At 35.6% G+C, this 21,345-nt stretch overlaps 1 protein-coding gene and 1 long non-coding RNA gene across 2 annotated transcripts; one reads left to right on the top strand and one right to left on the bottom strand.

The window, feature by feature from the left end:
- LOC114378608 (late embryogenesis abundant protein At1g64065-like) lies at window positions 1-929 on the top strand. Its single transcript, XM_028337255.1, has one exon. It carries the CDS (start codon window positions 145-147, stop codon window positions 703-705), a length of 561 nt encoding a protein of 186 aa, XP_028193056.1. The 5' UTR covers window positions 1-144; the 3' UTR covers window positions 706-929.
- Window positions 930-18,368: 17,439 nt separating this feature from the next.
- On the bottom strand, window positions 18,369-18,680 carry LOC114378393. The gene is made up of 3 exons (XR_003659323.1): window positions 18,665-18,680; window positions 18,493-18,596; window positions 18,369-18,430 (listed from the first exon to the last, which is right to left on the bottom strand). It is a non-coding gene; the product is annotated as an uncharacterized LOC114378393 (long non-coding RNA).
- Window positions 18,681-21,345: the final 2,665 nt, after the last annotated feature.

The raw sequence follows: 21,345 nt of genomic DNA, 5'->3' as shown, positions 1-21,345 counted from the left end.
CGGCAGAATCACAGGGTTTTGGTCAACAAATATTAGCCTCATTAATATCATTTCATACACTAAATATATCTCAAACTTTGATTATAGTTGAATTTCCCATATCTTCAATTTTTTTTACCCGCCCAATACCCGGAACCAGAAACCATGGCTAATAGAGGCCTCAAAATTTGCTTGGCTGTGTCTCTACTCTTCTTGGTCATCGTTACAATTATGATTGTGACTTTATTTATGACCATCTTTAAGCCCAAAAATCCTGAAATCACTGTCCACCCTGTTGGTCTAGAAGACTTTCAATTTTCCCTTTCACCCAATTTGACCATAAATGTGACTCTAGGCATGATAATTACTATAAGGAATCCAAACTATGGAAGCTTCGAGTACAAAAACTCCACTGGTTATGTGAATTTTCATGATACCGTGGTAGCCGAAGTTCCAATAGAAGCAGAGTTAGTTCCAGCACGTGGCCAGATTAATGTGAACACTTCAGCAGATTTTATGGTAGAAAAGTTAATCAATGATCCTAATTTTTTGTCAGATGTTCTAGGTGGAACTTTGAATTTCACATCAACAACTGCACTTCCTGGGAAAGCCCGTATGTTCAACATTATCAAATTGAAGGCCACGTCTTATAGCTCATGTGACATCTCTGTTAATATAAGCTCTAGGAAAGTTGATACCAATTGCAATTACAAAATCAAGCTTTAATTGTTTCGAGCCAGGATTTTCAGCACATGTACTAGTAGCCTTATTATTCTTTTTAATTGATTGATAACTGGTGTTTTGTTTATGTTGTTGCTATGTTTACAGGAAGTATATTTCTATTGGAGTATATATATGTCTTCTTTGGCATTAAAGAATATGGCAGTATCTTGTACAAGTAGTGAAAAATTTACAGTTTCAAGAGATGTTTTTTTTGTGGATATTTTAAAAGTCACATGTCTTATATTGCTTAACATTTTTTTAGTGTTTATGTATTATCTTGTTTTAAAGAGTTTTCAAACAAGCAAGTAAAGAAAGTGGGTTCGTAACTGGGCCTAAGGCAACGCAATTCCTTTAATATTGGGCTTCAAAGAATTTTTGTTTCAAGGTTTAATAAATTATTTCGCAAGAATTTTTTGACCAAGTCTTATTCGTAAATATGAGTTAGTAGGACCTCAATGTTCACTAATCTTATATATAGCATGATTTGTCCAGTCAAAGAGAAATGTCGTTAAGACACTTTATAACACATCCTTTTAAATAAATTTTTTATTATTGACTGAAATTATAAAAAAAATTATAAATTTTAATAGATCTCACAACTCATTTAATAACTCTCTTATATACTTTTATAATTTTCAATAATTTTTCTTCTTTCTCTTTCTAAATTCTTTGGTTACCATCTTACTAATTTTTTTATTTCTCAGTTGTTATATTTTGGAAGACTTACACATATCACACAAATAAGTCTTTTAAGAGAACATTAACACAAATTTCAGGTTATTTTGTTTGTAATCTTTAGTTACACAAACTACAAGAGACAATTACATGAATTATTTACAAATTAAGCTAAAAAAAAATTAATTTCTCACCTTTCAATTTGGTATTCCTAGCCTATATATTTACAAAAAAATTATTTACAAAAAATTAATATATATTGCATTATTCTTGATAATTTCACAAGAATTCCTAGCCTATATATTAACTAGGGCACTTTAACACTTGTGAAGAATGACGGCACTAATCATAGGCTACAATTTGGGTGCAGAAGCATGGAGAATGTTGTTGCACATGGCTAGCCTAAGACAGGATCCACATGTTAATTCATAGAACCTTCCCCACTTTGTTGTCTTCAATTACCTACCACGGTTACAAACATTAATAAGATGGATACACTAGATACTTAAGATTAAAATATTAGTGTTAGCTTTGTGACATATGCAATGAAGAAATAAGCAAACCCAAAAGAGGACATGTGGTCCAAATCCCGAAGCTTAAGCTCCCCTTTCGCCGTCCAGAGAGATACGTGATAAGTTAGATTGAATATTGTTCTCATAATATTCCTAAAAAGTTGTTAAGTTTATGCAGAGGTTGTTAGTTGCCAGCCATTTTCATATACAATCACAGAGAATGTCAGCAGCAGGAACAAAAATACATGAAGTAACATTCCTTGTCCTCCAAATTATGAAAGTAGTAAAGACTATTTTTTTTTATAAAAAAAAGTGAGTGATGCAAGTAACAAGAGAAAAGAATAATGTTATTTACCTACATGAAATTTAGATAAGACAAAAAACATTATTTTACATATTTGTTGAATAAGCTCCGACTGTTGTGAGTTCATGACTTGGACAAATGATACGAGACCCGTTTATTTAGGCTTTAATAAATAATAAACAATGGTAATTCCATGATACAGATTTTTTAGAATTTTTTAAAGGTTGTTATTTTCAACTTTTGTAAAGTATTAATTTTTTGGAGTTTTTTATATAAAAAATATATAATTACTGTAAATGTTTAAATATATCTTTCAATGGGAGAATTTCATTTGAAAAGAGTTTAAATAAACCGGTTTATAATAATAATTTAGGAATACTTAATTTATTTATTCAGATATTTCTTTATAATATTTGGTGAGTTTTCCCCGACCTAATTATGAGTAAGGTTTAAAAAGAAAATTAAAAAAAAAAACATTTTTTTACTTTAAACGAGATAGTTATATATTAATTTTTTTTCAATATATGTAATTTTTTTATACAAAATATAATAGAAAATAATTTTTACTAATAAGTCTAAAACTTAAACTTTAGTTACTTTATTCTTGAAGTCGGGTTGATGATCACTTATTTTTTATTCTTTCATAAGGAAGGAAGAGAACATGATTTTACAATTTCTCCTTCCTCTCCTGCTCCTTCCTGGTTGTTTCTCTTCTACCAAATATAGTGTCAAAGAGAGTCTTATTTCTTGTTGCTTTTTTTTTTTTTTATCGCTTAATTGTCAAGTAATACAGCATGCTATTTGAACAAAAATACCCATAATTATCAAATAGTGTTTGGTTCAAGGGGATGAATGTTGAGTGCAATTGATTTTAATTGCTTTGGAATGAAATTTGTGAGAAGGAATGTTCAGTGGAAATATATTGCAACTACATTTTTTGAAAAGAATGTGGAACCCATGGCTTAAAACTCTCATCCCAAAATGAGATGAAAGAGAGTGAAAGCACGCGGATGACGAGGTTGCATAATACAACATAAGAGTGCTTACCATCTCTATCTGTTGCGACCCTTGTGTATGGTTCATTTTCTTTTGGTATCTTCTCTACTATTGCCGTTCACTTCTCCTAACATAATAAATTATGTCTTTACCATAACCAATTAGGTGATCAAAGGGGCATGCCTCAGGTTGCATGTCTGAACCATAATCAATTATGTGCAATGTATAATCAGTTATGTGCTAAAAAAATTATTTTTTCGTCTCAGCTAATTAGGAAACATTTTTATAGGGGTAAAATGGGCATCTGCTCAATCTCAATTCTTTTACACTTTCCTTTTATTATTTATATACTATTTTAATTTAAATATTTAATCTCTTTCACACTTCTTTTCATCTCAATTAATCAAATAACTTCACTTTCTACTCTCTCTTTCCATCCTATTTCATCTATATATCTTCATTTCTCACTTTCTCTTCCCATATAGTAAATTTGTTTATCGTCAATGAAATATTAGATGACCTTTTCTAAATCTATTATAAACTGTGCTCACAAACAAATCCGTTTATTAAATTTTAGTATGCATGAATTATGCGCATATGGTCCTATACAATCAACAAATGTTACTATATGTTTCCAACAAATATAAATAAATCAACTGAAAACTGTCATATGATATGAGCTAGACTGATAAATCAAATGATGACATTTGAGTACCATTTGTCATATATTAGTTCTTCCAAAATTGTATTCTAGAGAAAGTTCAACGTAAGAAGCATATAAACTTGTCAGTTTGTACCAACCTGCTTCTCACTCTGCTTCAATTCACGGGGCCTAAATCACTATGACTTTATTCTTGTCGTGTGGAGGCACATGAAAACCATGTTTCTACAAAAGTCAATACAGTACACATCACCAAGCAATACAAAACTACATTTACACAAGCGAATGTGACTAGGTTAAGTATGTGAGAGGATAACACATGATGCTAATTATTGTCCAGTTACTTGGTGGGGGGACCATAATTTGAAGACGAATATGTTTCTTTTTTTGGGTAGCTAAATGGTTCATTCACTTGTTTAATTTGGCTTTCTAAGCACTTGGATGACCATATAGACCGAAAATCACGAAGATATTATAACTTTCCGAATATAGCAAATGAAGAACCATGGATATACATATAAAAACAAGAAGAAAAAAATTAGTAGAATACTAGAATGCTTAAATTATAAGGTCAACTTGTTGTGGCCTTGGGGGTAACTTGGAGGTTGCTTATACATTGATTTTTGTGAAAGACACATGTATTACACAAATAAGCAATCCAAGACGTGAGTTGTATCATTTTTTTTTTTTAAAAAAAAGAAGAAATAAAGACGTGAGTTGTAAATATTTTATTCGTTTTTGAGGGTCAGAGAAAAATAACCAATGCTCTATATATATTTAGCGGGCAAATTAAATTAAGTAACTACGGGTCCAACACAAGGTATATATACTAGTATAATTTTGCTATTTTTGACAAGAAAGTATCGTTTTCTAACATACTTGCTAGTTTGTTGAAAATTTTCGGGGTAAATTAATGTGGGAAATGGCTTCCTAGGATTCATATACCTATATTTATGCATTTTAAATTTTTTTTTATTAAACTTCCTTAACACTCAATTTGGAACCACTAAAATAAATAAAGAAGAATATGGAAATAGACGGACGAAAAAAAAAACAAAAAACAAACCCTTCTTCCATTTGTTTTTTACACTATCTATGGAAGGAAGGAATCGTAATTCACTACTTTTTTAATCCATTTATTTTGGACGAAAAGGAGAAAAAAAATGCTTGTGTAATTAAAATATTAAATATCCTATATTAACACACTTATTTTGTTTTCATTAGAGACGGTTAACAGCTTAAGTCATTATATATTCTTTTATATTAATTCTACCCAATCAAATAAAAATCTAAGATGTTTACTATATCTACCTGACCATCTTGAAACAGAATTTTGTTGACCTAGTTACCGTCCGTATATCTCTAGTGGCCTAAGAGCCCTCTTCCCTCCCCGGCCCTACAAATAAATAGGTCTTCATCAGGTTGTAGCCTGTAGGATACGTAGAACAAGTTGAAACGATTTCCATATTCAATTCACTTGTTGAATTAATGCATGTTGTTATTCATTAAGTAGGGAGAGATTTACATCAATGAATTATGAGTTATTGTCGTCATCTTACTCGTCCGAATTAATCACCAAATCAAATAATAAGATATACCAATTATTGTATGTCTGAGAAAAAATAAGCGTGAATTTGATACCACATTATAACTTAAAACTTTAAAGTTCAAGTTTATGACAATTTATTTATTTATTTATATGGTGTTTAATTATCTCATTCTTACACGTGAGATCTCACCTCAGACTTTATTCCAACCGATGTATAATTAGACCAAAAGAATATGATGTGATTCATGCTTTCAGTTCTATTTTTATATGTACCATGGTAATTAATTAGGTACAGCCACTACTGAAACAAACTCTAGCTAAATCATTACACTTCAAATCACGCAAGCTAGTGTGCATAGATACATTGCAACAAAAAAGCATTATATTCTAATGTCGAGTAGTGCAGTGAAGACATAGATGGGAATGATAATTGATCGCCATTAGTGCTCCTAACTGATCGATTATTGTAGAATGTATATGTTATAAAAGGTGAAGATGAATCCTATAATTGTCAGGTTTTGGCTGAGTTGGACATTTGATCTACCATCCCATAACATAAATCACATCATTAGTGGCAGTTAAGTATTTGACTGTTTACCAAATCAGTGATGTAAACCAGTTTTTGTTAAGGTTAAACAACTAATTATCTTTTCAAACCAGCGGTAGTACCAACGTTAATTACTTTAATCGGTATGAGTATAATTGAGCTTAAATTTTTTAAACTTAAGCTTCTGATAGAAAAATGTGATTAAAAAAAGAAATTCTACTGATTAATTAAATTTTTGGACAGAAATTAATTATCGACTAATTCACTAAATATTTTACATTTATGACAATAATAAAACAAAACTAGCAGAAAGTTTATCCAAAATAAATTGTATAAAAAAAGTTAATCTTATGCACTATCTGACATAAATGCTCTTTGTTTCTCCTTTTCTTTATCCAGCATCAGTCCAATCCTACCTAGTCGATGGGCAAAACTTTGATCTTGCCATGGCATGCAATTATACAGAGATCGTTGTCAACAGTTTTGCCCATTTGTATTATTGCTTTGTGATGGCGACATGCAAAGCTTATGTACAAAGCATATATATATGAATCGGTTGAATTGAGCTTCAGCATTGAATAGCACATACATTGATTCATTTGGAAGCTTTGAACCGGAACTTGATTTGACCAAATTGGCAACATTTTTGTTTTTGGTACAAGGCTACAATTATTTTCGACCCGAGAGAGAGAATTCCTGGCATAAGCATCATTAATATTGCCGTGTGCATAGGTTAACTATAAATTAGAAGTGTTGCTCATGCAAATTATATTCAATTTTATTTCTACATGTACTAATCAACAAAAAGCTTGGTCATTATTATGGCATGGGGTAAAAGAGGTGTAAATTAAAAAACAAATACTTAAGCGTTTATGATTGTATCAACCTACGTAGCTGTGAAGTTCAAATTAATTTTCCATTGAGTTTTACTATTATCAAATGTATAAAAAAAAATACCTTCAAGTATATATAACTTGCGCTATCTTTAAAAAAAATAATAATAGTTTACGTAAAAGAACAATTAATGCTAGAGGGGGTGAAATTAATTAAGACAGTATTATCATTATATTATGGAGTGTTGTTTTTAGTAAATGTTTTAAAGAAGTTCTGTGATCCTCCGTGCTTACCTGTTCTAAATGCTAGAGCACATGGCGGGGTCTTTTGTTGCAGCCGTTTCAGAATATTCTTTATTAAATGAGGTAGGAGACGAAACTAGATATATTTTTAAATCTATCCATCTAATTGTTTTTCCTTTTGAATCATTTTGATATGTTATATACTATAATTTAAAGACTTTCGAGGGTTCAAGGAAGCCTGCATATCTATCTTTCGTGGTTCAGTGTTCTGATTTTCTTCTCTGCTATAGTAGGTATCATACCATATTAATTACTAAACAATAAAGTATTATCTCAATAATTAGTTTATTTGCCATACAAATATATTAATTGTTTGCCTTGAGCTTTTCAATTAAAAAATGATACGAAAGCCTCAAAAGGACACTAATGTTCCAGGGATAATCAGACAGCAAATTCATAGGATATATGTAACATTCATGCTTAATTTGCTATCACACACGTATATACGGGCGTGTATATTTTTATGTACATTTTCTATGTATTGTTTAAACTTCAAAGAATCTATTTCTTTGTTATAAATTAGAATATAAAACTTGAAAATAAGACTCTTGCTCTTTCCATTCTCTTTTTTTTATCAAACATTCTTAATATTTTTTATTTTAATTTATTTTCTTTTAAATATGTATTTGACACATTGCTTTTGTAACTAGCCAAAAAATACATCTCTTAACCATATCAACTTATTATCCTCTTTTTATCTTTTATTATATACTTGATTTTCTTAATTGACTATATCTTTTCATTTACTCTCTTTTATCTTTATTATTAAATTTAATTTAAATGATTTTTTAAAATAAATGCATGTGATTTACTCTTGTGATCTTTAATAACATTTTTTTATCTAATACTTAATAAAAATGTTACTAAACACTTTTGTTAGCATTTATAAAATATTGTCAAATATAAATAAATATTATTGATATGTTTTACGACATTTAAATTTTTTTTAACAACATAAATTATACATAATATTTGATGAAATATCAAAAAAATATATTAGTAACATCTATTTATATTTGATGTTATTTTTTAAATGTTGTTAAAAAAATTTAATAATTTTTTGTTAAGTGTTATATAAAAATATTACTAAATGTCACATGTGTAATAGTAATAGTGTACCAATGCATAATTTTTTTTTTTTTGCAGCTGTTAATCAATTCATCAAAAGAATCACATATTATGATTAATAGATAGCGATTCTCTCAAATATATGAGAAGAGTTTATGTAATTTAAAAAATAATAATTAGGATATTTTTTCATATACTAACATAAAGGAAAGGTGATGTTATATTTGACATTTTATAAACTAGCTAACTTTTTATATTTTTCTAATGTACCTCCCATGATTGACACATTACATACTTTTAGAAATTAGAAAAATGCTAATTAGTACGAATGAAATTTCTTTAATTACTAAACAACAAATGCTTAATCGATGGAACTATTTTTATTTATGTATGTGACATGATTGCATTTTCTTTAATGTTTTGCAGTACTGTTATGTAAACTACTGTCCACGTACGATCTAATACGATGTCTATAAGATAGTTTATTCAATAATTAACTGAATAGATGTATTATTTAGGGACTAAAGTATTTATTACATGAGTCACACAATTTTTTTTATGTTTAATATTAAATGGAGTACTGCTACCCACGAATCTTCGTTTTTCAATGTTCTACAGAAAAGGGTTCTTTTCTGGTTTTGATTTATCACCTATCCTACTTATTTCAAACCATTTGAAAATTAAAATTGGTCCAGCCACCAAGTATCATCGCCATGACTGAAACCACGAACCATCCATCACCACTATGCTCTCATTCAATTAATTAACAGAAACACCTTTAAATTAATATTTAATCTAAAGTAAATTCTTAATTTAGTTCAAAGCGTATATAATTAAGGAAAGTAGAATTTAATTTAAAGGACATTCATAGAATCATATAAATTACATTTTTATTTGGTGTGGCATATTGTTAGCCCATATTTTTTGATGAGCTAAAAATATGCTCTAAATACGAATTTTGTTGGATACTGTTCGAATCGAAAAGAAAGAAGAGTCTATTGAAAGGGATTCACAGGTTCAAGGAAGTATTTACGAAATATAAGGCTAAGACAAGAAGGAGGGCTTCGAACCATTAGGCGATTTGAGCTGGTGTATGGTCGAGTCGAAGTCAAGGCAGCAAGATTTCTGGACTTAGCACAATTTCTGACAAAACTTCACAAAATCAGTTCGACTTCGAGCAATGTGGATAACCGTTCTAAGGAGCAGTTATGTGCATGCAAGGTGTACGTAGCAGGACACTTGGCATTAGGATAGTGTTCGACCGTTAGGGCAGTTTATTTTCGAATGTCTATATATAGCAGTTTTTTAGTCAGATTTCAAGGTCGCAAATCATTTATACAAATCCTTATACACTCAAAGTACCCAACGCAGAGAGAAACGAGTACGCAAGGAGAATGTATGTTTGTGAATCATTTTAAGTTTCTGTAAACATTACATTTCGAATGCAATGCAATTTACGTTTCACTTTATAATTCCAGCCTTTTAAATGGTTCATTCGGTCGAATGAACTCGTTGATCCTTTAATTTCTGCATTTTTTACTTTACTCTTGTCGAGTTACTTCCAGCATTTCGATTCTGTCAAAGAATTTTACTTCCTGTAGGTCTCAAACTAGTGAATGTTTGTTGCAATGATGAACATTAGAGGCTTTACATTTAAAGCAAACACATAATTGGCATGCTCCTGAGATTCACTAGTTGATCTCGCAAGCAACTCGATTAGACTAGCGGTTGTTTACCAAATTATAGCGTAAACAAATTGGCACGCCCGGTGGGACTGGTCAATTGTGGGTTTTGGCTTTAAATTATTATTAGAGTTTTATTGAGTGCAGTTGGTTTGTTGCATTCTTAATTGTTTTGATCTTGTATGCATTTAAGAAGTGGGAAATCTGTTCCACACTTAACAGAATTCAAAAGTCGTACAAGGATGGCTAGACCACCCCCAAGTAATCGAAACAATGACCTTCCAAATATGGAGGGGCAACCAACGCAGGCATCTGTGAGTAATGCCAATATAAATTCTGGCATAGGAGCAATTCCTGACCAAACTGTTGGCACGATAAGTTCGACCGCTTCGACGGTTATGAATCAGACAGGGGTAACTTCTCCCATGACCAACATGACGTTGGCAAGTTCGACCACGTCAGCGTCTGCTTTTGCCCCATGGAATAACCCCAGTTTAGGGAACCCCAGTGGAAGTCCCTTTCGACCGCTTCAAAACCCTCTATATGGCATGCCTACATCGTTGATGGTAGGGCTGCAAAACTCTCAACCAAATGTAGACAATCTTAATATGTCCTCTCCATCAGGGTCTGTAGCGGGCAATCAAGGTAGGGTAATTCCTCAACATTTAACCAATACATCCGTTTTGTCACTCAGACAACAAATGGATGAAAGTAACCATGATATGGTTAACATGTTAACACAACAAATAGGAACTGTCATTAACCCCTTAATTCAAAATACAAATGACAGTTACCAAATGTTAACAAATCAAATAAGTCGAATTGCTGACTTTTTTGGGGCACCACCCATACAGCAACCACCAATTCGACAGATCCAAATACAGGCGCCTGTCCAAGAGATACAGATGCCTAACAATCCAGGGATGCAAATGGCTCAAGCACCACAACCATTGGCTCGCATAGAGCCACCAGCCCAACAGGTCGAACCAAACCCTGGTATAGTATTGGTAAATAGAAACCAAAATGCTGATGAAGTAATAGGGAATGTTCAACAAAACCGTTTCGATAGGCAGAATAACTTGGCCCAAATGATCGAAACAATTCTAGTACAGAATGGTTTGAACTTGGGCTTACACAGGCCCAATTTTGTGTCTCCATTGTCTGAATATGTGTTACAGACGGAATTACCAAGGGGTGTGAAAATCCCTAAGTTTACTAAGTTTGCAGGAGAGACAAATGAGTCCACTGTCGAACACATTGCTAGATATTTGGTCGAGGCAGGGGACTTGGCTAATAATGAAAATTTAAGAATGAAATATTTCCCTAATTCTTTAACTAAAAATGCTTTCACATGGTTTACAACTCTTCCTCCTCATTCCATACATAATTGGAACCAATTGGAGAGGATTTTCCATGAACAATTCTATATGGGACAGTCTAAGATAAGCCTTAAAGAATTAGCCAGCGTTCGACGTAAGGCACCTGAGTCAATTGATGATTATTTGAACAGATTCAGGCTCTTAAAGGCAAGGTGTTTCACCCAAGTCCCTGAACATGAATTAGTCGAAATGGCTGCTGGTGGCCTAGACTATTCGATTAGAAAGAAATTAGATACCCAGTATTTAAGGGATATGGCTCAATTGGCTGATAGAGTTCGACAACTCGAACGATTGAAGGCTGAAAAGGCTAGAAATTCTAAGTTCCACAAGAGGGAAAAGGTTGCATATGTCGAAACCAATGACAGTGACCAGGAGTTCGATATTATTTATGAAGATATCGAGGACAATGAGGTCGATTTAGCAGAATTAAAACCTGGACCTCCTTATGTTTGTAAACTCCTTAGACCTTCCAATGGAAAAACCCTGTTGAACCTAAAAATGATAAATTTGCGTCTAAAACTTATACATTTGACATAACTAAATGTGATGAAATATTTGATTTGTTAGTCACAGATGGCCAAATTGTTGTTCCTAAGGGCTTGAAAGTACCCCCAATCGAACAACAGAAGAAAAGGGGTTATTGTAAATTTCATAATTTCCTTGGCCATAAAACCTCACGTTGTGTTCTTTTCAGGGATTTGGTTCAAAAGGCTCTCGACGAAGGGAGGCTCAAATTTGGTGAGAAACCAAAGGTTGTTCAGGCAAATGCTGAAATATCCAAAGCTGCTGAAACTCTCTATGCGGAACCCCAAGAAATAATGATGGTCGAAACAATGGAGTTGTCTCAGGTGCAAGTTCAGGACATATCTGAAGAGGATTACAACGAACAAATGAAGGTGGTGTATCCTCAGGCTGAGGAGGATTTAATTGATTTCTTGAATAGATGCAAACTCGAAAACAAGATTGTGATGCTCTGCCCTCGCTGCAGTGCAGTATGTGATAGGGAGGCTACTGAGGGCCTCAAAAAATACCAAGTTGTTAATAAGGGGGCGAGCCAGAACCAACGTTTCGATAAAGGCAAAAGGGTTATGGTGCAGTCGAACACTAATCAGAAGTCTGGTCGAAGGAATACTTTCGCTCCTCCTGGTTCAGTTCCGGTCGAAAAATGGATGCACCAGGGACTCATAAGGTTTAACAAAGGGGCCATGGAAGTAGGTGGTTCGAGTGGAACGAAGCAAATTGGCCCACAGGAGGCTAATAGGTACTCTTATAGGAACAATTACAAAGGAAAGAATCCTATGACGAGGACCCAATGGCGCAGGTTCCAGCGTCAGAAGAAATTGGCCCAACAGAATCTGCAAACGGGCCAGTATAAAGAAGTGTCTAGGAGGCCAGTAAAAGAGAGACTCCTGCCTCCAGTGGATGAAGATAAGATGGAGGATGAGGATTTACTGGATTCTGAACCAGACTTTGATGTCATCTGTGTGGTATCTATCTTGCCATCTGAATATGATGTCCAGTCTGAAGTTACTGAGATCGAAAGTGAGTTCGATCATTTTGATATGGCTGACCCAAAGCCAGTATGTTACTATGTTATGAACAATGGCTGTGTGGAAGAACAATTAGCTTATTTCGAAAAGCCAGATTTTCAGATGAAAAGTCATCTCAAACCTCTTTTCATCAGAGCAAAGGTTGAGAATGTTGGAATCAACAAAGTGCTCATAGATGGAGGAGCGGCTGTTAACTTAATGCCTCGATCTATGCTCCACAAGATCGGGAAACATGACACTGATCTATCTGCCCACAACATTGTGCTTTCGAATTATGAGGGTAAAACTGGCTATTCTTTGGGAGCCATTCAAGTAGATGTTGCTGTAGGCAGTATAGTTCGACCAACTCTATTCCTGGTGATACAGTCTAAGGCTAATTTTAACTTGCTATTAGGAAGGGAATGGATTCATGGAGTTGGGGCTGTGCCATCTACCCTCCACCAGAAACTCATTATCTGGAGGGAGGATGGGATTGTTGAAAATATAGAGGCAGATCAAAGCTTCTATAAGTCAGAGGTTGAGAAAAATCCCATAAGTGAGGTGCCAAAGATGCAGGCTCAAGATCCTTTGGAGGAGATCGACATTGGAAATGGCTCGATAAAAAGGCCAACCTATATCAGTGCCAATATCACCTCAAGTCTAAAAGAAAAGCTGGTGCCTCTTCTTAGAGAATTTAAAGACTGTTTTGCTTGGGATTACCACGAAATGCCTGGGTTAAGCAGAGAAATGGTCGAAATGAAATTACCGATTAAGGAGGGAAAAAGACCAGTAAAACAACTACCAAGAAGATTCGCACCATAAATCATGTCCAAAATTAAGGAAGAGATCGAAAGGCTGCTGAGGTGTAAATTCATCAGATCGGCCAGGTATGTCGAATGGTTAGCAAATATAGTCCCTGTCATTAAAAAGAATGGAACTCTTAGAGTATGCATAGATTTTAGGGATTTAAATAATGCTACACCTAAAGATGAATATGCTATGCCAGTAGCGGAAATGTTGGTAGATTCGGCAGCTGGCTTCGAATTTTTAAGCATGTTAGATGGTTATTCTGGTTATAACCAAATATTTATTGCTGAAAGTGATGTGTCGAAAACAGCATTTCGATGCCCTGGTGCTTTAGGCACTTATGAATGGGTGGTTATGCCCTTTGGGTTGAAAAATGCTGGGGCCACTTATCAAAGGGCCATGAATTCCATGTTTCATGATTTTATTGACACATTTATGCAAGTTTATATTGATGATATAATCATCAAATCCTCCTCAGAAGATAGCCATTTGGATTATCTTAGGCAATCTTTCGAACGAATGAGGAAACATGGATTAAAAATGAATCCATTAAAGTGTGCTTTTTGTGTGCGTGCAGGAGATTTCCTTGGTTTTGTGGTGCATAAAAAAGGCATTGAGATAATTCAAAACAAGACAAAGGCTATTCTTGAGACGAAGCCTCCTTCGACCAAAAAACAGCTTCAGTCTTTGCTAGGAAAAATCAACTTCTTGAGGCGATTCATTTCGAATCTAAGTGGCAAAGCTCAAATTTTTTCGCCATTACTTCGACTCAAGAAAGATGAACCATTCAAATGGAATGAAGAGCATCAAAAGGCTTTCGATGAAATTAAAGAATATCTGATCAAGCCTCCCGTGTTAATGCCTCCTAGTCGAAATAAGACTATGAAGTTGTATATTGCTGCGTCTGACAAGACCATTGGTAGTATGTTGGCTCAGGAAGATGATGATGGCATAGAACATGCAATTTATTACCTTAGTCGTGTACTAAATGATGCAGAAACTAGATATACTGCCATAGAAAAACTTTGTCTTTGTCTGTATTTCTCTTGTGCAAAACTTAAGCAATATATAAAGCCTGTTGATGTTTATGTGTATTCTCATTATGATATTATTAAGCACATGTTGTCAAAACCTATTTTACACAGTAGAATTGGAAAATGGGCTTTAGCATTAACAGAATATTCTTTAACGTACAAGCCTTTGAAATCTGTTAAGGGTCAAATTGTGGCAGATTTTATTGTAGATCACTCAGTGATCGAGATGCCGCAAGACTATGTCGATACAGAGCCTTGGATTTTGTATTTCGATGGATCGAAACACAAACATGGAACTGGAATTGGAGTTTTAATAATATCCCCCAATAAAGTTCCAACTAAGTTCAAATATAAAATCAAAGGGCTTTGTTCTAATAATGAGGCTGAGTATGAAGCTCTAATTACAGGCCTTGAAATTTTAATTAGCCTGGGGGCAAGAAATGTTAACATAAGGGGTGATTCAGAATTAGTGTTGAAGCAATTAACACAAGAATACAAATGTGTTAATGAACACTTAGCAAAATATTTTGTTATGGCGAGTTCTCTTCTGAATCATTTCGATTACATTAACATTGAGCATATACCTCGACAAGAAAACCAAGAAGCAAATGATTTAGCTCAAATAGCTTCAGGGTACAAAATGTCGAAGGAAAAATTAACTCAGTTGATCGAAATAAAAGATAAACTGGTGATACCAGAGCTATTAAGTACTAAATTGCCAATGCCAAAACTTGTGGGGGCAATTACACCACAAAATAATGAAGATGAAAGCATGGATGATCTCCAGGGAAAAATTCAAATTTTGGCCATTGACAATATGTTAGATAATGATTGGAGAAAGTCCATTGTTGAATATTTGGAAAATCCAATAGGTAATGTGGCTCGAAAGATCAAATATAGGGCTTTAAATTACGTGATTGTGGGAAATGATTTATTTAAAAAGACTGCAGAAGGAGTGTTGTTGAAATGTCTAAGTGAATCAGAAGCATACTTGGCAGTTTCCCATGTTCACAGTGGGGCTTGTGGATCACATCAAGCAGGCCATAAAATGAAATGGCTTTTATTTCGACAAGGTTTGTATTGGCCTTCGATGTTAAAAGATTGCATAGAATTTGCTAAAGGCTGTCAGGAATGCCAAAAGCATGCAGGGATACAGCATGTACCTGCTAGTGAGTTACACTCCATAATCAAACCTTGGCCTTTCAGAGGATGGGCTTTGGACCTAATTGGTGAAATCAAGCCTGCTTCTTCTAAGAACCAGCGTTATATTCTAGTTGGTATCGATTACTTTACAAAATGGATCGAAGCAGTCCCTTTGCCAAATGTTGATCAGAAAGCAGTAATTAGTTTCATTCAAAATCATATTATTTATAGGTATGGTATTCCTGAAACAATTACCACTGATCAAGGTTCAGTTTTTACTGGACGAAAAATGCAAGAATTTGCTAAAGAAACTGGCTTTCGATTATTAACCTCAACACCATATTACGCGCAAGCAAATGGTCAGGTCGAAGCAGCCAATAAGATTGTAATTAACTTGATTAAAAAAACACATTGCCCAAAAGCCAAGAAATTGGAATAAAACGTTAGATCAAGTTCTATGGGCATGTAGAAATTCTCCTAAGGAATCAACTAATACTACCCCATTTCGACTGACTTATGGGCATGATGCTGTACTTCTGGTCGAAATACATTTGCAATCAGCCAGGGTACAAAAACAAATGGACATTCCAATCGACTATTATTGGAAAATGATGTCAGATGAGTTGGTCGATTTAGATGAGGAGAGATTAAGAGCATTAGAAGTTTTGACTAAACAAAAAGAAAGAGTTGCTAAAGCTTATAATAAGAAAGTGAAGTCAAAAACTTTTAATATTGGAGATTTAGTTTGGAAGGTTATCCTGCCCATGGATAGTAAGGATCGAGTCTTGGGCAAATGGTCCCCAAATTGGGAAGGACCGTTTAAAATAATTCAGATTCATTCGAATGGTGCTTATGAAGTGGAAGAGCTAACCCCTCAGAAACGTACTTTGAGTATAAATGGTAAATATTTGAAAAAATATAAACCAACGTTGCTCGAAGTTAAAATAAGCATAGAATAAGAGAAATACTGGGAACATAAAAATGGCGATAACAGTAAAATTGCCACAAAAGGGCATGTGTCAATATTACATCGAAAAGTAGAATCGAAATACAGAATTCGAAATAAAGAAATCATAAGTTCTACTAAGTCATGACCAAATCCTCATACAGCTTTTTCAAGGTGGTCATCTCTTTAGTTAAGACCTGGTCAGCACTCTCCATAACCCTTGCCTCATCTGCTACAGCTTGAGATGCGCTAAAGGCCTTCAGGCCTTCCCTCCCTTTTTCAGCAACCAGTTTCTGAATCGAGTTAGCGGCCTTCTCCTGGAGTTCTTTGCGTTTGGCCTGCTCTGTTATAATTTTCTGCCTTAGATCATCGACCTGAGACAGCAAATTCGTAATAGTTGCCTCCCAGGAGGAGATGTTATCATCACAGGCTTTGATCTCAGAAGATCCTTCTTTCGCCTCTTTGGTGAGACGTTCGACTTCATGTTGAGCAGCTCGGGCTTTCTCGAGCAGAAGGATATGTGCCTGTTTCTGGGCATCCAGTCTGGCGCCATTTTCGCGTTTTTTCTGCACAGTATTTGCAAATTGATCAATGATGGCCTCGATTTGGATAACTTTGCCTAGAATCTCATCAGAGGTAAGGGGGTTGTGCAATTTCTTCAAAAAGTTCAGGTGCCCAAAGGCAGCAGAGGGGTTCTCTTCAATGGATTTAAGCACATCTTCCCGTGCGTATTCCATGGATAACTTCAAGAGCAGAGAATCTTGGCGTACTGAAGAGTTTATTTCGGCATCAGATGAGGACGAAGCACCAGGAATCTTTTCACTTGAGGTGTTGGCTTGACTTGTGTTCAGCAGGAGTCGAAGGGCTGCAGCGGGGTCTTCGTCTTGCATTTGAATGAATGTATCTTCTGCGATCCCTATGCTAGCGGAAAGCTTAGATGTTGAAGACACTGGGTAAATGTCCGAACCTCCAGCTTCAGCCTCTTTTATGGCCTCCTCATCGAAAAAGTTTTCTTCGGATGAACTTTTCTGACTCGATCCATGAGGACTGCTGGATCCAATGCCTTGACCTTCACCCTGTTCCTCAACATTCACTGCATCCGTCTCAGGAGCGGGAGATGTTCGAGCATGTGAGGGTATTTCTTCTACAGAAACATTTTGTTGTACCTGATTCGAATTATCATGGAAAAAGGTTAACAAATAGTTTCGTATAAGCTATGATTTAAAACACATTAAGAGGATGATACCTCGACGGCAGGTTGTTCTTGTGGTGAGTCCGGTTGATCGACAGGGTTGCCCATCTCAGCAATAGAAGGAGTAGCCTCTACTTCAGTGCCGTCAATATCGGTCGAAGGTGGTTGGACGTCAACAGGTTGATTGTCACCTTGTTCTTTTGAAGGCTTGGTCTTTTTCTTTTTCTTCTTGATTGGCTCACCACCCTCAACAGCCACAGAAGGTTCAGGCTCGACCTGTTTCACTTTCTTTTTCTTCTTAGGCATTTGAGCCTGGGAATTGCCTGCCTCTGTTTGTTCAGCAGACTTGGTCGAAGTCGCAGGTAACTTTCTTTTTCTTATAAGAGGTCTTTCCTCTTCTTCCTGCATTACGAGGGTAAAGAATTGTCAGAATATAGACTTGAAAGAAAGCTATAATATTGACATTAGAAATAAAACTTGCATCTTTCTCTTCGTCTAATTCGACTACCGCATGCTTCGAGCGTTTTGAAGTCGTGGTAGTATCAATGCTATCATCTTTCTTTTGACTCTGAAAAATAAAGAAATATGAGGCAAGACGTTAGGAGTAAAAGATAAGTTCAGAAGAGTTACCTTCTCTTCTTGTTTCCCTTCTTGGATCTTCACCCCAGTGGGTTTCTTGGGTCTCACATCAGCTCGAGACGTTTCAGCACTTTTCTTCGTCATGATTGTTTTGCCTGAAAGTAAGAATATTAGAAAAGGCAAAAATACATATCAATTTAGAAAGTCAAAAGTAATTTAATACCTCGAGCTTGAAGGTTCGAGCGAATATTCTCGACTGTTGGTTGTGTAAAACCACTCTCAAGTCTGGAGATCATGATATTAGTGTCTCCAACTGAACGGGTCGAATAATATTTCTCCCACCAGGTAACAAACCCCATGGTGCAGAAGTGGGAATGATTGAACTCAAAAGGATGCAGGTTATAGTTTTCATCAAGAGAAATCTTCAAAAACTTCTTGAAAGTCTTTTCCGAAAGATTGGCCCCTCTTATGACGTCTCGAGGGTCTTCGAATAAGCTTTTAGGACGGATTTGCGAGAGGCCAAATTGTCTTGAAACCAAATTAGGCTGGTATCCAACCAGGCCTAAATAGTTCGATTGAACACCTGTACGACAAGACAGGATCTGTGGATTCAAGTAAAATGACCATATTTCGTTCACTTCTTCTTCATTGTCCGGATCGACAGCAGGAAAATAGTCAGTGAACCAGGCCGGGCCAACCTCTCGACTAATGAATGGAGCATGTTGGGGAAGAAACTTGTCAAAGCTCAGAAAAATCCTCATGTACTTTAGGAACAGCTTTTGTGGGTTTTGATCTAAGGTCTTGGGTGTTAATCGAAGTGCTCTCTGGCCTTCGATCGAGCGATTTGCAACTTCTTCAGCATAATCTTGTGGGATTATTAATCCCATTTCTTGTTCGAAAGTGGCATTAAGCCACAACTGAAGAAGCCACATAGGTCCAGACACTAAGAAGGAAGACCCATCCTTCGATTTCTTCAGATCATCGCACGCCTCACCAAGCGATTCGTATAGTACTGCTAACAAGAGGCGTCCAAATCCAAAGTTCTGACCTTCATGAATTTGTAATGCCATTGGAATAAATCTTTTGGCTACTTGCAAGGATTTTGTGCAAAAGACATAGTGAGATAGCCACAGGGTCAAGAAGGCTACGTGCTCTTCATCAGAGACTTCCTCTTCGACCGGTCCTTTGTGTTCAGCTATATATTTGGAAAAGGTGTTCTCCTTATATACTAGCTTGATATTATCACTAGATTTAGTGGGGTCATAAGTTTCTCCGCTAGGCCTAAGGCCTGTGAGGGCGGCTACATCTAAGAGAGTGGGGGTCATCATACCACATTTAAATTGAAAGGTGTTGGTAGAAGACTCGAAAAAGTGCATAGCGGCTATCAGCATTTCTGGTCGATATTCAGGACCAGATCGAGAGAATTGTATCAAATCAAAGATGCCATATGTCTTCCAGAAATCCTCATACGCTTGTTCGACTCGATCAAGCCAAGGTAGGTAATCCCTATGGGCTATTGACGGGGCGGATCGAAAGAGTTTGTGGGGTTTGCTTAAACAATTAAAGTTGTAAGGCTCACTATCAAAAATCCTAGGTTCGCAAGTTGGGTAGCAGGGAAATACCTTGTTCATTTTACTCGAAAGTGATGCTTGGTCTGGCAGGGGTCCACCGAAAGCATAAACTGTCCTTTCCACTGCGAAAGGGATCATCACCTCCGATTCCCAGGTTTCTGTGTGTTCGGCGTCACCATGTGGTTCTGGAACCACCTTTTCTCCATCAGTCCTGACTGTAAAATGGTGCCATTTCCCAGCAAACGGAACTGCTTGTCCTTGCGACATTGTAAGAAATCTGAAAAGGGATGATTTTCTCGCGAAGGGTTTGGTAGTTGTTGGAATCAGTGAGTGAGAGCTTGGGTTCACGAAGAACAGTGGCGAAGTTCGGAAATGCGGTGAGGTTGATGATAAAAGGAATAACGAGTATCTGGAAATAAGGAAGTTTCGCCGGAAATAATGGAAGCAAAGAAGAAGAAAAGGTTTCGGAAGCAAAGAAGAAGAAAGGTTTTTGAAGAAGCTGAAGGGGTTTTGTCTGGAGTTCTGGCGCTATTTATGGAGTTTCACTTTAAAAAAGGGAAAAACAATATAATAAGAATCAAGGGTCAAAAATCAATCACATCAGATTTCCCTTTTGACTCCCCAGCGTGACACGTGTCCCACTCTGCCTAGAAAGGTGGAATTAATGATGGGTAGTGGGAGATCGAGGCGACGGTTACCAGTAAACGTGCCATCGTGTCGCCGTTCCAGAGAAACTGTTAGAAGAAGAGAAAAAATGTCAACTTCTCATCTTCCTTCGATCTCGAATCGAAGCAGACATTTTTTGGGGACAATTTGTTAGCCCATATTTTTTGATGAGCTAAAAATATGCTCTAAATACGAATTTTGTTGGATACTGTTCGAATCGAAAAGAAAGAAGAGTCTATTGAAAGGGATTCACAGGTTCAAGGAAGTATTTACGAAATATAAGGCTAAGACAAGAAGGAGGGCTTCGAACCATTAGGCGATTTGAGCTGGTGTATGGTCGAGTCGAAGTCAAGGCAGCAAGATTTCTGGACTTAGCACAATTTCTGACAAAACTTCACAAAATCAGTTCGACTTCGAGCAATGTGGATAACCGTTCTAAGGAGCAGTTATGTGCATGCAAGGTGTACGTAGCAGGACACTTGGCATTAGGATAGTGTTCGACCGTTAGGGCAGTTTATTTTCGAATGTCTATATATAGCAGTTTTTTAGTCAGATTTCAAGGTCGCAAATCATTTATACAAATCCTTATACACTCAAAGTACCCAGCGCAGAGAGAAACGAGTACGCAAGGAGAATGTATGTTTGTGAACCATTTTAAGTTTCTGTA

The sequence above is a fragment of the Glycine soja genome, chromosome 12 (assembly GCF_004193775.1).
Source record: "Glycine soja cultivar W05 chromosome 12, ASM419377v2, whole genome shotgun sequence".
Classification (NCBI taxonomy): Eukaryota; Viridiplantae; Streptophyta; class Magnoliopsida; order Fabales; family Fabaceae; genus Glycine; species Glycine soja.
Note: the sequence above shows the minus strand (reverse complement) of the source record. Positions and strands in the feature narration are given on the sequence as shown.

Excerpts from the sequence above, each read along its gene's own strand:
- LOC114378608 (XM_028337255.1), top strand. The coding sequence starts at position 145 with ATGGCTAATAGAGGCCTCAAAATTTGCTTGGCTGTGTCTCTACTCTTC.